Source organism: Heliconius melpomene, chromosome 5 (assembly GCF_056956725.1).
Source record: "Heliconius melpomene rosina isolate 202511_hmr_F chromosome 5, ASM5695672v1, whole genome shotgun sequence".
Lineage (NCBI taxonomy): Eukaryota > Metazoa > Arthropoda > Insecta > Lepidoptera > Nymphalidae > Heliconius > Heliconius melpomene.
Window position 1 is genome coordinate 5,023,547 of NC_140393.1, and position 16,408 is coordinate 5,039,954.

The following is a 16,408-nucleotide window of genomic DNA, read 5'->3' on the forward strand; positions in this document are numbered from 1 at the left end:
TAGAGGAGTGTCCAAAAACTAATTAATGTAAAATTAAGGAGGAACCGCATTGTGTACATCTACATATCGGTATGTGTATCATAACCACATCTATATGAAATATATTTATCATATTTTTCAATATAAAACTTCTATAATTAAATTATTATTTATTTATATTATTTTTTTATCGAAACTCTTAGTACATTTATCGATGATTATATAAGCAAAATTGTTATAAAAATAATAAAAAACACCTTATAAATATAAATATGTAAAAAACACCAAAACAAGCCTATAATAACACCTATTATATAAATAATTTTATTAAATAATTCTATAAATATATTACTGTTTGAAGTATTCATTATCACATGTTAGTAGGTATACTAGTTATCGCACGCAACTTCGCTTATGTAGACTTTTTGACGGTTGTCGTACTTCCATAAAATAAACATAAGATAACATTTTACAATTCGGAACCTTATGGGACCTTTAAATTAGTACAGGCCACTCTACTAAATAAAATATTTTTTTTAATCACAATATGTATTTAAGTATAAATTATTAACTAAAGGTACATTATAAAGGTAGGAATTATATTTTAAGCTCTTAGAATATTTTACACCTAGTCCGTGTAATTTGCTTTTGTAATCGTAAAATAAACAACTTTTAAATGTTTAAATAGAACTATCTGTGAACTTCTTATCTTATCGAGAAAGTAAACAAAGGGTTGAAGAGTTCTGCGCTCGTTGATGTTTAGACACTAGTTTTCTGGTGATACCTACTTATGTTTGCCCATCTGTATAAATTAACATATTTCCTCAGACTTTCCTTTTTCCTAATTATTTAACAAATGTTATAAAGAAAATCCTAAAGTGGCCGTACCTGTCTGATATATTTCAGGATCAAATTCTATTGAACACATTTTGGTGATATTTTTTGTGGTCATATTGATGCAGTGACTGTAAACCCGAAGGTTGTAGGATTTTCCCCAATAGGAGGCATAAATATTATTTTATTATTTTAATATAAATACTTATAAATATTTTAATTATTTATTTTTTTCGCTCTCATTTGGCAGAGACCACTCATCACTCAAAATACAGATTATAGATTTCAGGCGGAAAGAGGAGAACGAAGTGTCTACAGGTTAGTGTATCTTTGCTTAGTGCCTACCCTCCTATGTTTCTTGGTATTCATATAGTTTTTTATCAATCCTAATAAGAAATTTTGTTTTAAATTCGAGACGAGTTCGTTGTGAGTCGCCGTCGCGGCGCATTGGCAGAAACGTACGATGACGTGCAACTGTAAGCGCAATGGCTGTGGGTCTGATTCCCATTAAGTATTTCATAATTATCATTCCTCGCTCTGATAACAAAACGCAGCGTTGAGTTACGCCTCTCAACACGCAGTCTCTAAAATTCAGTGGAAAGTAGGAAACGGTGTGCTGAAAAAAACATCAAGATGAACTGCTTTTAATCTAGTCATGTACATATACTGTATTTAATAATTTCAATAAGTTAAAATATAATACATAAGTATATTATTTTCCTTATCGAACAACTAATTAATTATGGGTCTCATTTTAAGTAGTTTTATTAGACATATTTAATTTAATTAACATTTGGACAGGTGTCCCATAAAGAGTAGATACTCGTACCACCTCATTGCAATTTGTTCAGGGTATTAGGTGTTTAAAATAAAATAAAAAAAATATTGCTGGAGAGATTTTAATGGTTTTTTCTTTCTTTTAAGGAACAATTTTATCACATTATTTTTTGTTTGTGTATACCACAGGTATATCAGTTATTCAGTTTTATAATATTCTTCAGTATATATCAATAGATATATCTACAATAGACTATAATTACAATAAATGATAACTGTGGGTAGATAGATATTGAGATTTTTGGAAGAGTTTTGAGATTTAAATTAAATTTTTATCATGCATAAAGTATTATATATTTTATTTTATATTTATAAAAGTTTAGTGTATTTGAAGAAAAAAGTGTATGATAGCCTAATAATGCGTAAAATATACGTGTTTAATACATACATATATATAATATAGGTAATACAACCTAATATCTAACGCAAGCATGAGGTTTTTCTACTAAAAACTGAAGAGATCGATGTTGAGAGAATATTACTCTCTACCTTTTTTTTATATAAATATTTAATGTACACTTTTATTACTGCTTTCTTATGTTAGAAAGACTACTGTACTTTATTTAACATTTAGGGACAGCCTGTATATTAAATTAAAATGTTCTATGCTAAATTATAATAACAAGAGACGCTATAATGGATCATACGCTTAAACACACGTCCAATTTATTAAAACATTTTGAGTTCACACCTATAAAGAAAAATAAAATAATAAACAATTCATTATCTTGGTCATATTGTCAGGGGTTACCACAGGTCAGTTGTCCCCTTGGATTAATAAAATGTTAATTAAATTTATCCGCTTAAATAAATATCATATTTTTAAATTTTTCAAATATAATTCTTAATTTTTTTACTTTTCCTTAGAAATTAAGACTAAGTAAGTATCGTCACCGATACTCGTTTGATGAGGATTCGTATTAAATAAACTTTAAAAAGCTCAAAGTGGTATATTATATTATGGTATGCTTGAAGAATATTATTTAATTTCGAGAATTGCGTTCATAATGGTTAGAGATACGAAGAAATGGATTAAAAGAAAACGATAATAAGTATGAGGAGCCTTAACGATGTAGAAATTAGGACTACGAAATACGAATGTATTGTATTACTATGCTAAACATACTATACTATATATATGTATTTAACTAAGTTTATCGAATATTAAAACATATTTCTATGCGAAGTGAAGAAAACATGTAGTAGATATTTACATAAACGTGACCTTAACCTATACTTTTATAAGTTCATACCGTGAACTTGACAAATACTTGGGGTTACGACTTAAGCATTTCTTCAACATTCCTATAATAAGTAATAGATGAAACAAATTTGTATAGTGTATGTATGAGAGAAATATAAAAATTGTTAGTGAAAATGGATATAATAATGAGTTTAATCATATTTTTTTCGTCGATAACAGCAAGATTAGTAAGATCGTAGTATTGTGCGCGGCACATAGCTGCGTCGGCCCGTCCTTCCCCCGCGGCGTGATACGACGGAGCGCGCGGAGTGCGGCGCCCTGACTGCTGTACTGCCGGTGGACCGGCCGAACTGCCAGTCCTCGTAACGTCGTACGATAGTACACTACGTCTCTACATCGTGCTTGAATCTCGACCGCACGTTTCTCAATCAACCCTCACTCCGCGATATACTATACCAACAATGTCAGCAACTGAAGAATTAAGCGGCATCCTCATGCGAAGGCAGGCGATAAACGACAAACTGGAAGAAGGTCTCGAGATAAAACCGAAATATAAATTTGTGAACGTTTTCACAGAGTTTCACGAATTCACAAGGAAAGAAATAAAACAGTACGAGCACACGTTCAACAAGTAAGTGGATAATTTTAGTAAAATAAATCCTTCGAGGTACTTACTTATTTATATAAATTTTGCTCGTTTTGTTGTGGGACAGGACAGGTCGCGATCCTGGCAGGTGTTTGTCGATGTCGTTTTGCTAAAGCCGGGTTGCTGGATTCCTTTGAGAATATACATTACAATTATATTAATAAATACTTAAATGGTGTGGAACGTTAATCGTTAGCTTTGTCAAGTTACTCATCTAATTACCATATGTATTCCACTATTATAAAGGAACAAGAAATACCTAAAATTGATTTAGACACGGCCAATCTATTTCTTTTGTAACATAACAAATTTAATATCAATAAGCCTATACATAATATGTATATTTAAGAACACTATTGTGAGCCAGTAATATCCGCCTACCTTAAAAGTCAAACACAAACGCCGACTTACCGTCACGTACCTCTTATGATAATATATAAACAATTTTAATTCAAATCATGCCTGATAACTTAAAAGCTCAACAGTTTTAGCTTACCTTAAAACTACCTTCAATTTCCGTACAAAAATATGTTTTTTGTGATTAATTTTATTGTTATTTAAAAAATTCTCAGTGAAAGTCGTTAAATAGGAATAATAGCTATTAAAATTCTAAATCGTTTTAATAAAAGTAATTTATTAAGTTACACACGGCCCACCGTGGGAGACAAAAGCGAATTGCTGTTGTTAGTTGTACGTAATTCACTTCATCATAACTTTCATTTGTCTTATAATGAGATAAGAAGATTCACACGAACGCTTTATAGCGGTAAGATAACTCAAAAACATTTTACACTCTAGTTAAAATTGATAGTTCACAAGAATTTAAAACAAGATGAGGCCTCGAGGCGCAAGGGCACTAAGCGTGACCGCAAACTGCAGGTTTTGGGTTCAATTTCCACTGAAATTAAATATTTAATATTTTCATTTCTACGTCACCGTCACTCAAAAAAACCTTCAAAATTGGACGGAAATGAGGTACGGAGTGTTTTAACACTAAGTTCTCTTGCTGTGTGCTGGTTACATCGTGAAACTGATTTATTTATTTATTTATGAGAAACGGTAAACAACTGATTTTGATAAGCTTAACGAAATCTTTAAACTGCTATTGAAGCAGTTAAGTTAAATATAGTAAACTTTTCATATTTTTTCTTCCACCATCATCTTACTTGAAAAATGATAGTAATCAGTTTTAACCATCTTAATGTCTCCAAATTATTAGAGCCCCGGAATTTTTATGAATGTCAATTTGTAGAATAATGGAACATGCTAGAACATTAGTAACGCACTCTATTGTTATATTATATACCTATAGCGTTAGATTCATCTTCTTTTATAATCTTCTGTTTATTTTATTATTTAAATAACTATAATTTTGATGATGATTTAATATTTGGTATTCTGTTAGAATTTCATTAATTTGTTTCTAGTTATTTATTAACTAAATTATGTCATTTTATTTAAACAAATGACCTTTTTAAGTATTTCCTTATTGTTTGTTACATTATAAATATTTTAAAGTGAGCCATCCATAGACGTTATTGATTATAGTATACACTACAATAGTAATACAATCACAATACGTGTTTGTTCAATGAGTCCATTCAATTGATGACAAATAAACTATTGATCTTTAGATTGTGAGACCCTCCTTGATTATTGGAAAGGCGGAAATAATTAATTATGTACTTGCTTTATTTCTACATACATTAAATAATAATTAAAGACATAATATGTTTAATATTTTATTTATGTTTTGAAATAGGATGTAAAACGAAAATTAAGCTTAACGATTTAATATTTGTAATTATTATTAATCAGGTTTAATTATTCTTAATTGCTTTGTGAACTCTCATCATTGTGACTGGTTAAACAAAGCAGCTTAATTACATAATCAATTTTTTTGCTTCTCGTAAATCCGTATTTTATTATACATCTAATTAAAAACAAATAGTAATATATCTTCTTTTCCAAAGAAAGAGTATGAATGGATTCTTATTTTCTTCTGATTTTTAGCATACACAAACAAAACTCACAGCACTTTCATTATCAAAGTTCGATTTAAAGGAAAAAAAGGTCTACTAGGCTTAATTTAATTGAGAAAGTAATTAAAAAATATTGAAACTTTAAAAAAATACTTTTTTTTTTAATTTATCATGGCCATGACTAATTGTAAACTTCCGGTCTAAATTTGTGAAAAAAAATGATTCATTAAATTATGAGTAACTTATAGAAGTAGCAATAAACTTTAAATTTAACGTAAAATACCTGTTTCATTCAAGTTTCGTGTCAACAATTATATTAGTCATCGCCGTCATGTGCGTGTTTTGCGGCTAGTATTTATTTCCTATGACATTTAATGGTTAATTGTCACTTTAAAATTAAATATATTGTATTAATATGTAAAAAATATATTATTTAAAATTGCAAGGATTATGTCGAACTGTTTTTGGCATATTTTTAGCAGCACACTATAGCTCGCATAAAGCAGAGAAGGCAGAGGGAACCTGAAAAGCTAGTGTTATAGAGACTCCGTTCTCATTAAGACACTACGTGCATTATATACATAGGTAGGTTTAATAAATATTTTGAAAATAAATATTGTATACATATTTTAAAGAGCAATGCGTACTTCCTCGTACTGATTAAAACGTGTCGTTCTCGTTGTTGATAACTGAACTCAGTATGTACTTGTGTGTTCAAAATTGATCAGCGTGGGGAGGAAGTATGGCGGCGGAGATATCACGCGACAAAATCAATGACGGCTGTCCATTCACATTTGACGCGTATACATAAAAATTCATACGTTAAATATTTTACATTTAACTTAGATTTGAAGATTAAAAACTACTAGATTTTTTTCAGCTTCACGTTGTGTTCCACTATAGCAGGTAGGCAGAGGGAACCTAGGGATATGACACTCTGTTCCGTTCGCCATTTTACATAGAATTTTGGAGGCGAATTAAAAAAATCTCAGAGCGAAACATGAAAATAATAAATATTTTATTTGAATTCGAATGGGAATCGAATCCACAACCAGTCGCAATTTTTTATATCTTTTTCGTTATTATAAATGAATGCATATAATAACATGTGAATTGTACTAACGGTTGAAGTAGGTAATGGCGTATTTTATCACCCTTTTATTTTGTTAATATTAATATACTTAGCCACCCCCATTGTTAATTTATAATTGCTATGATTCATAAAGCAATGTTATGAATAAAATTAATTTTAATTAAAACATTAAAACATTAGTCATGTTCTAAAATATTTATATTATAATTTAATATTTTTAGACAGGAAATATAAAATATAATTTGCGATCCCCTTCTGAAACGTCCTGTAATATTATTCTGTCAATTTTTCACTTACGATCTTAGAGGTCACGCTTGAAGAGGGGACTGCTAGTCTCTTATTCTATGTAGAAATATTTAGTATTTATATTTAAAACTCATTGCCAATATAGTAAATAATATAAAACTCACAAATACATATAAAAAAAGTAAACAATAAACATTTTATGGACTTTAACTTTCACATGAATTATTTAAAATTTAAATGTATTAATAATTTATATTGTCACGGAATTCAGAGGAATTCCGTTCAACTAAAAGATATTTAGATAACATATTTTGATTATAAGTAAAAAGATATTCTATAAAAAATAAAGCAAATGCCTCCAGAGTTCGGCAAAAAGTGGGGAATGAGTGTCTTAACACTAGGTTCCCTCTGCCTACCCTGCTGTGTGCGGGACACAGCGTGAAGCTGATTTGATTTTATAAAGCAAATTAATCATTATATATTAAACTAGCGGCCCGCCCGCGGCTTCGCCTGCATGAACTACATTATTATTAATTTCTGTCTCCATGAGTACCTACGTCCTATAAGTGACGTCCATGCAAAATTCGAGACTCCTAGCATTTGTAGGAACGAAGTTTCATACAAACTTTCAACCCCAAAAACAACCCCTTAGAAGTCGAATATTGCAAATTCCCGTCTTAGCGAGCACCTACGTCCTATAAGTAACTCCTATGCAAAATTTGAGATTTCTAGCACATGTAGTTTCTGAGATTTCGTGATGAGTGAGTGACCTTTCGATTTTATATATATATATAGAAGAAGATAATATTTCAATATATACTAGGTAATAGGTATTTATGTATATGTATTTATTATTTACATATAAATGATTCATAATTAATGGATTTTCTGATTCAAACGTAAGCATGTTGTTATTTAAACGTTATTACGTTAATTCTTGAATCACTACATTGTCCATAAACGGAGTTAACTATTATATTATACTTAATCCATTGTTAAAAAAATAATATACACATATTGTTTCATATATGAGTCACTTTAAACAGTGTATTTCGTAATATAAACAAGTCCGTCCGTTGAGGCCGTAGTGGCGCAGCGGCACAAGGGTGTGACTGTAACGCGACGGTTGTGGGTTCGATCCCCACTCGTGGATGTGAAATATTTATTAACGTTTATATTTCCATTTCTTCGCTCTGGTGTCGAGGTAAAGCGCGGCGTTGAGTTCTGCCTTTCAACACGAAATGCCTCCGGAATTCGGCAGAAAGTGGGAGTGTCTTAATAGTAGGTTCCCTCTGCCTACCCTGCTATGTGCGGGATTCAGGGATTTTAAACAAGTCCTCGTATCTTTTTATAATGTAGGTTTGTACATATCATCAATTTAAAGTGCATTATATCAACGCCCGACAGCATATCGAATGCACCCCTAGCTTCCTGTTACTTTAAATGATGAAGTAGCCCAAGGGTGTGACTGCTACATGACGCTTGTGGGTTCAATCCCCACTTGGGTGAATGAATTGAATCACCAAAGCAAAAACCCGGCGTTGTGTTCCATCACTCAACACAAAATAACTCAAAAAAATCTATGAAAAGTGGGGAACGGAGTGCCTTAACACTAGGTTGCCTACCCTGCTATACGCGGGATACTGCGTGAAATTGATTTAATTTATATATTTTATTTAATCACTTAACGTAAGCGCAATTTCAGTTTCCGTTAAATAGTATCAATGCCCTATGAATTGCAAGCAATGATAAGACATTTATCAGACTGCACCAACATATATGTATACCTAGCTGAGACGAGAATCAATTTTGTCCACTTGAAGTATTGTTGGTAATGGATATTGAATGTAATATTTATATGAATAATTTACACCTCCGCTAGAATACCATTACTTAAAAATCCTTAATATAAGTCACTATTGTAGAAGACACAAGCATCGTTTTAAACGTGATTGGTAATGGGTTCAATCTCTACTCTACTTTAAATTTATAAATGCGCAATGCCTTCAGAATTCGTCGTAAAATAGGGAGCCGAGTGTCATAACATTAGGTTCCCTCTGCCTTTGCAGTGTGCGGGTTACAGCGTTAAACTAATTTATTTATTTATTTATTTATTTATTATTGTGGAATAGGTACATACGATGTTAACTAGGTTTATTTGGACAAAAACTTGCTTAATTATCTCAAAAAATTGTTGGATAATGGTTTTTTTATTAGGTAGTTCGTTGATTACATATGTGATATGCATAATTATAAATTGCTCAATTATGACGTCATAATCTAGTAGGTTTTGGGAAATCGTATAATTACGTTTGCAAAATCAATCTAAATACTATTATTATTGCGGTCAATCAAACTATTAAAAATAGGAAATTAAATACAAGCTCAATGGATATAAACAATAATAATTATTTGAGAAATCCGTTTCGTTTCACAGTTAATTCATTTTGTAATAGTATCCGTTAGTAGGTACCTACTATATAATATTTTCCTTTTTTTCCGTTTCATTCTGTACCCCGTGCCTATTTTACAGGGTAGACAGAGGGAACCTAGTGGTAAGTAGACCGCTCCCCAAATTCCGTGGAATTCTCGAGGTATTTCGTGTTGTATGGCGGAATTTAACGCCACACTTTGGCTCGACATGAACATATTGAATATTGAGTGGGAATCGAACCCACAATCTGTCGCCTTTACAGACACGCTTGTATCCCTCAGCCACGATAGACCGACCGGCAGATCATTAGTACCTATGACAGTCTGCACGAAATTGTATTCCTTTTCGATTATGAATTTTGCGAATAACTGGCAAGTTAAAAATAATATTTTAAATTTTAGATTCTTTTAAATTAATATGGTAAAAGTTTTAACTTTTCTATATAAAGTGAAATTATTTATCAGCAACTTTTACTTTTCAAAACATAATTGTAGACGATATATTTGCATAAGCAGATACATATATTCTGTTCATTTAAATAACAAAATTGGAATAAATGACACAACTTTAATATGAATTCACTTTTCATATCTATTACGAAATACCTATAATTTTTAATAAATATTCAAAGTTTACCTTCAAGTTGTATATTATTATTAAATAACGTTTATATAAGATAAGACTAAACTTTCAACGATTTTTTAATATTACCTAATTCCATAGATCATAATGTTGTGAATGTAAAATATTTATAAATGAACCTTAATGAACCCCTTAATTTCTTTTTCTTCGCTCTGGTGTCAGGGAAATTAAAGCAGAATTCCGCGGCAAGTGGAGAGCGGAGTGTCTTAACACTAGGCTTGCCTACCCTGCTTAATACGAGATATAACGTGAATATTCCAATCGCGTTACCACTTCAAAAAAAATCCTTTAATGAAATGGTAATACGAATAAAATTGTCTGCATTAACATTATGCGCAAAAACTAAATTATGTATTCATGAAAACAGATCTGTATACAACGAGCTAAAGGTTTTGTTGTAAGAAGTATGAAAATTTCAAGTTTTAGAGTTATTTCATTTGAGACAGACAGACAACAATAAATGAAATAAGTAACATAAAGAATTAAAAATAACAGGAGAATATCTAAGTGCTTAATGTATATTTTTCATTATTTTTAATTTTAAGATTATATGATATTTTCTAGTTTTATATGCATAGGTATATAGAAGAATTTTAATTACCATTTTTTATTGTTCCACTGATAGCTCGTGCCTGAGGTGGCGCAGTTCGTTAGTCTTTGTAGAATCCATTTTATTATCTCTGACCTCGATTCTGGTAGTGCCATCGTTTATAGCCTTAGTTATGACTGGAGTAACCTAATTTAGTGGCTTACTCCATTTTTGAAATATTACTATTATACATACAAATTAATTTAGAAATCTATACAGATTATAAATACTTAAAACCTAAATTAAAATTTTTCATCTAACGCTATCTCTGAGACTAGTGGAGAATGAAACAAGGAGTTGATCATTTTGTTTCAATTTCCATTCGTTTATATTCGTTTTTACTATATTATTTTCGGCGCAACGGCAACGCGGGGAAAGAAGTGCCTTAACACTAGGTTCCCTTTACCCCCCTGCAGGATAATATTTTACATTAAACAATATACCGATATGACCTACGTAAGCCTCTCGCCATTCTCCAATAACGCATTCGCTGTACTGAATGCCAACCAGACACGCCACCGGCACCGTTGCGCCAGACATTTGTCAAAGGCACAAAAATTACATCACCTAACATACATATGTATCTAATATCTATCTATAAGTTATAAAACCGTAAAAGAACGAAATTATGGACATTTATCTACTTTTATTCAAATATGTTTATATTATATCCATATTGGATTAAAATAAAATCCAAATCATTTTATAAATATATAATATTATTTAACTATATATACAGCTATTGTCAGGAGGAAGATTTTATATTTTATAATTATTTATTTATATTTTATATATTTTTTAATATTTTATAAACATTTTAATATGGAAACAAATTTATACCAGTAATATTTGTGCTTTTGCGTAGATTAATATTATAACAATAAGGAAATAGCTTGAACTTTTCTGACTATTCAGCTCCAAATTACGTCAGACGTCATGATTGTCTAGACTTCTAGAGCCAGTCGCCAAATCGCTCTCAAGTCTGAGATCGATCTTGAGAAGCCGCGTTCATTTATAAATTACATATATATGAATGGCAAAAGCACGTGTATTTTTTTCGCACGTAAAAGTTGTTTTAATTTCCAATGATTCAAAGATAAAATTAACCTCATGTTCCTGATACAAATGTCTCCCGCAAAGCACTGCCATATTGACGAAACTACGCTTGGGCCATGGAAACTATAAATACCATACCTTATTTCTGTGAGAATAGCTGTGACATATTTTAAAAGTTAATCATTTATATGTGTGTATATCAATCTTTCATTTATTAATTTCATAGGAACACATGGCACAAAGCACTGTGTTGAATCCTCCACTCAACACGCCTCTGGAGGACGGATCTTAACACTAGGTTCCCTCGTAGTGACTCGAAAAAATATAACATAGTTAAATATTTAGCGAGTTAGGTATAAGTTACCTATCAGAGTTCGACATGGTTTTGTTTCTAGACAATACAGTTTGTAAACCGCAAGAAACGTTAACTTCCACGGGTGAATACACCACAATAGCATACTATAATATACCATACATTTGAATAGACTACCGACTACTATACAAAATAACTAGAATAGACTTAAAATTCTTCAGAATATTATTCCACAATAAATTTTACTTAAAAATTGTGCATTCATTTGTTTCTAGTTTAAAATTCACTTCAGTAAAGCGGTCAAGTACGCGGTAAGATGTTTATTTTTAGTTCAAATTGTATTATGAAATTGCAAGTGAATGATTATTTCCAGCACATTTTCTCGTGTAGTTTAACTTGTTATGCCTAGAATATAAATTGAAAATATATTATATATTTATTTATTATTTGTGAATATAATAATAATAGTGGCATATATTAGATGACTATGAAAATCACGACACATTGAGGCCAGTTTTATTCGTTTGGTTAACACAAGCTATCGCCTTGTTTAATAATTACAATTAGTACTTAAATATGGAACAAGATCACATATAGCTGGATGTTAAAACTCCGTTCCAGACTTTCCGTCCAATTTTCGAGACATTGCTTGTTGAATGGCGGAACTAAACGCTGCGCTTCGTCTTGTTACTGGAGCGTGAAAATAAAAAGAATTAACTTCCCTGAATGAACATTAAATTGTTTAGAATTAGAACTAACGCGTTCAGTCAGACGATGCCTTATTCGACGGTAGTTAGTTTTATTTGATGAAACATATATTAAGTATATTAAATATTTTATTTTAATTATTTTTATATATTTTATATTAGAAACAATAAAATTGTTTATTAATGTAAACTCACTTAATCTATTTACTTCTAATTTTACTTATTACCTATCCTTTTAAAGGGTTATAACGTACGTTTAGATAATATTTTATAATCTGTTAAAAAAGAGATAAGTGGGTTGTAAATGATTTATTTAATTAATGATAAACGCCACACCTTTGTTAATAAAAATTTATTTATGATGATAAAATTCGAAAACATTGGGTTTTCAACTAGGAAATATTACGTAACATCTTTAGATTTAAAGGAAAGATGTTTTTTTTTCATAGATAATCAACGATTATAATTATTCATATGTCGTGTTTTTTGCATACAAGTAAGTACTAATAATGATTTTGGAAAAATTATAGAATATAAATTGCTATAATGCTCTTCAATGTACCTAATTATTGGCACGAATAGCAGATTTTTGGCAGGTTCTCTTCCAAATATTATTTTTGTTGAAAATAAATAGTAGATACATGAGAATAATAAAAAGTAATTTAAAGTTTAAAACAAGTTGAGCGTCAAGCATGCGTCATTCATTGATATTCTGCACACGCGTATAATACTTTCTTAACAAATATATTTACAGTGGTAATAACGGTGTTCCCCCCATATGGAAACCTGGACAGAAATTTTAGTACTTAAGTACTTGTTATATATATGATTAAACACGTCATAGATACTTTATGACTTATGATTGTGGGTTTACATTTCGCACTTACATTCTCAATACATTAATTTGTTTTAGGGTTCCGTAGTCAAATGGCCGAAAATGAAACCCCCATATACTCATACATACCTCATTCCGTCGTGCTAAAAAGAAGAGAAAGGAGAAGAAGGGGCTCTCTCATTTTTCAAATAATATTTAGATAAATCTTAAAAATTGATTTGAACGATAATAATTAGCATTTTTTGTGACAAATATTGTGAAAAACAAAGTTATTTTTACTGGCAAGAAATTATATTTGTATTTTGGTTGGCAATAGATACAGAACCCATCAAGGGCCAGTCTAATCTCGCACTTCGCCACTTTTAATAGTCTATGTTTAGATATTTTACTAACTGAACTACAAATATTAACTTAAGACTGATAATATGGAAACGTCATCGGATAATCGACTAGTATATTATTTACTTACTACCTACAAATATAAATAAATTTTATTTAATAATAATAAACGGCCTTGTTTTTTATATAATATTATGTAGAACAATAATTAATTGTTTTTGTTCTCCATACAAGGTGAAAGGAAACGGAAATATAAATTTTAATATAATTCAATTTAAAATTATTATTAACTTAAAATTTATGATTTATATTATTTTGTTTCAGATTCGACGAAGGTCAAGACGGGTTTCTGGACCTCACGGAGGTTAAGCGTATGATGGAGAGACTGGGCGCACCGCAAACACATCTTGGTCTTAAAGCGATGATATCTGAAGTCGATGAAGATGGCGACAACAAAATTAGTTTTAGAGAATTTTTACTCATATACAGGTATAATTTAGCTTATTTTTTACATAGTGCAATATGTTTTTATAGCTTCCCGCTGTCTCCTGCACACAGAAGGGTAGGGAGGAGGAACTTAGTTTTAGGACACTGTCCCCCATTTTCCGCCCAAGACTCTAGACTTCTAGAGGCTTTCTAGAGTTGAATGGCTGAATTCAACGCCGCGTTTTTGCCTCGATATCAGAGCGAAAAAGTGAAAATAAAATAATTTATTTTTTCTAACAGGAATCGAACCCACAATCTGTCACGACACACGCTTGTGTCACCTGGGCCCCTGCCACGACTGGCCTCTATGTGCAATATGTATCTACATATAAAAAAAACATAGTTACTTCATTTTCCGTGCTCCGCGTAGGTATACGTGATTTAAATGGCCGTATTCAATGCCATACCTTGAGCTAAAATTATAAGATTGTAATATACATATTTATCAAAACGTTTTACCTTTATAACACAGGAAACTACAAGTAAAGTAAGACAAGTACAGTAGAAACTCGATTAACCGGACTAATTGTTGTCGTTAGTCGTTCGTATAATCAAAAATCCGGATAATCCAATCTTAAAAAAAAAGCTAGTTTTGTGCACATGTAGCAAAAAATTGCTACATGTCTATTAAATGCTTTTAATAGACATTTTTTCTTATACTTAATAGAATTTTTTTCAAGTATATATTAACGAAAATCATAATCGAGTTTCTACTGTAGCTAAATAATATTTAAACTTAATAGGAACTTAAAGCAGGAAATAAAATATACAAGCCCAGTCTAGTATGATAATAGAGTCGGAAAGCTTAAGCTTAATACTTAAAATAGAAAACAAGCTGTCTCCCGGAAAAACCTTAAAACGTCATGTCTAGTGGCGTTTCTCTCGACTGGAAACTTGCCTAATAGAAACTTATTGATTTTAATTCGAGCTATGTACGACTGCGTATCAAATACATATTATTTGATGAAGTTACGTATCGTTATTACAAAATAATGTATATTTTTCTTGTTTTTTTGTATCCCGCACATAGCAGAGTAGGCAGAGGGAACCTGGGAACCTAGTATTAAGACACTCCGTTCCTATTATTGTCATTCCGTTCCCCACTTATCGCCGAAATCTCACGACATTGCTTGTTAAGTGGCTGAACTCAACCTGGCACTTTTCCTTGAAAATAATAAATATTTCATTCACCTGAGTGGTAAGCGAACCCACGATTGTCGCATTGCACATTTGTGCCCCTGCGCCACTACGGAATCATAACATTTTTTTAAGTAAATAATAAATACTTTATGTAAAATATACTTTCAGAAAAGCTAGAGCAGGAGAACTGGAATCAGATTCTGGATTAGAGGCTTTTGCAAGGCTGACCGAAATCAACGTCGACCAAGTAGGTGTTAATGGGGCCAAGAATTTTTTCGAAGCGAAGATTGAAGAGCTCGCAAAAACAAATAAATTCCATGATGAAATTATTCAAGAACAAGAAGAAAAACGCCGTGAGGCCGAAGAAAAAGCCATGAGGAAACAGAGATTTAAAGAAAAAACAGCTGTATTTCAACACTAATTAAGCTTAGAATTATGTTGTTATCTATCTAGTCTGTAAGCTGTTACCATATGGCTTTAGTTATATACATAAAATAAGAAACATGGTTCGTTGCTTCATAAATAGTTGTATAAAATAATTTCAAATTATATTTTAAGTTAAACTGTTTCAGTTTAAGATAAAAACACTAATTCATGTTTGATATACTAAATTTTATCCTACTAGCACAAATTAACATTTCTGTTTTAGATTTGTAGATTATTTTTTATGATATATCAAGTATTTTTATGTTAAATATTTTTTTATAAGTATATTTGTTGGGTATAAGGATTAAGGATGAAATGTATGCCTCATAGTGACAGATGTGCCTAATAGTGAAATTAAATATACTATGTAAAATGAATTTGGTCATGTGGGTTGCATGTGTAACATGTTAGTAAGTTTATTTTAGTTAAATGTGATTTTGTTTTAGTTTATGATAATATTAAAAATAAATTGATTGAGTGTTTTTTTTAGTTTTCTCACCATCACTGCTTAGAAAAGTATAAGTATTCCTTTTCTCAAAATTATTTTATAAATGCGTAACAATAAATTTGATTTATTAATTGTGTGTTCCAGTGTAAAAGAGCTCAATAAAAAATAATAT

The 16,408-nt window shown here is 30.7% G+C and overlaps 1 protein-coding gene across 1 annotated transcript; it reads left to right on the plus strand.

Annotated features, from left to right (window-relative positions):
- The first annotated feature begins 3,187 nt into the window (after window positions 1–3,187).
- Window positions 3,188–16,263, plus strand: Swip-1 (EF-hand domain-containing protein D2 homolog Swip-1). Its single transcript, XM_085185635.1, has 3 exons — window positions 3,188–3,485; window positions 14,061–14,225; window positions 15,531–16,263. The coding sequence occupies exons 1-3, from the start codon at window positions 3,316–3,318 to the stop codon at window positions 15,781–15,783; spliced, it is 588 nt and encodes a 195-aa protein (XP_085041761.1). The 5' UTR covers window positions 3,188–3,315; the 3' UTR covers window positions 15,784–16,263.
- Window positions 16,264–16,408: the final 145 nt, after the last annotated feature.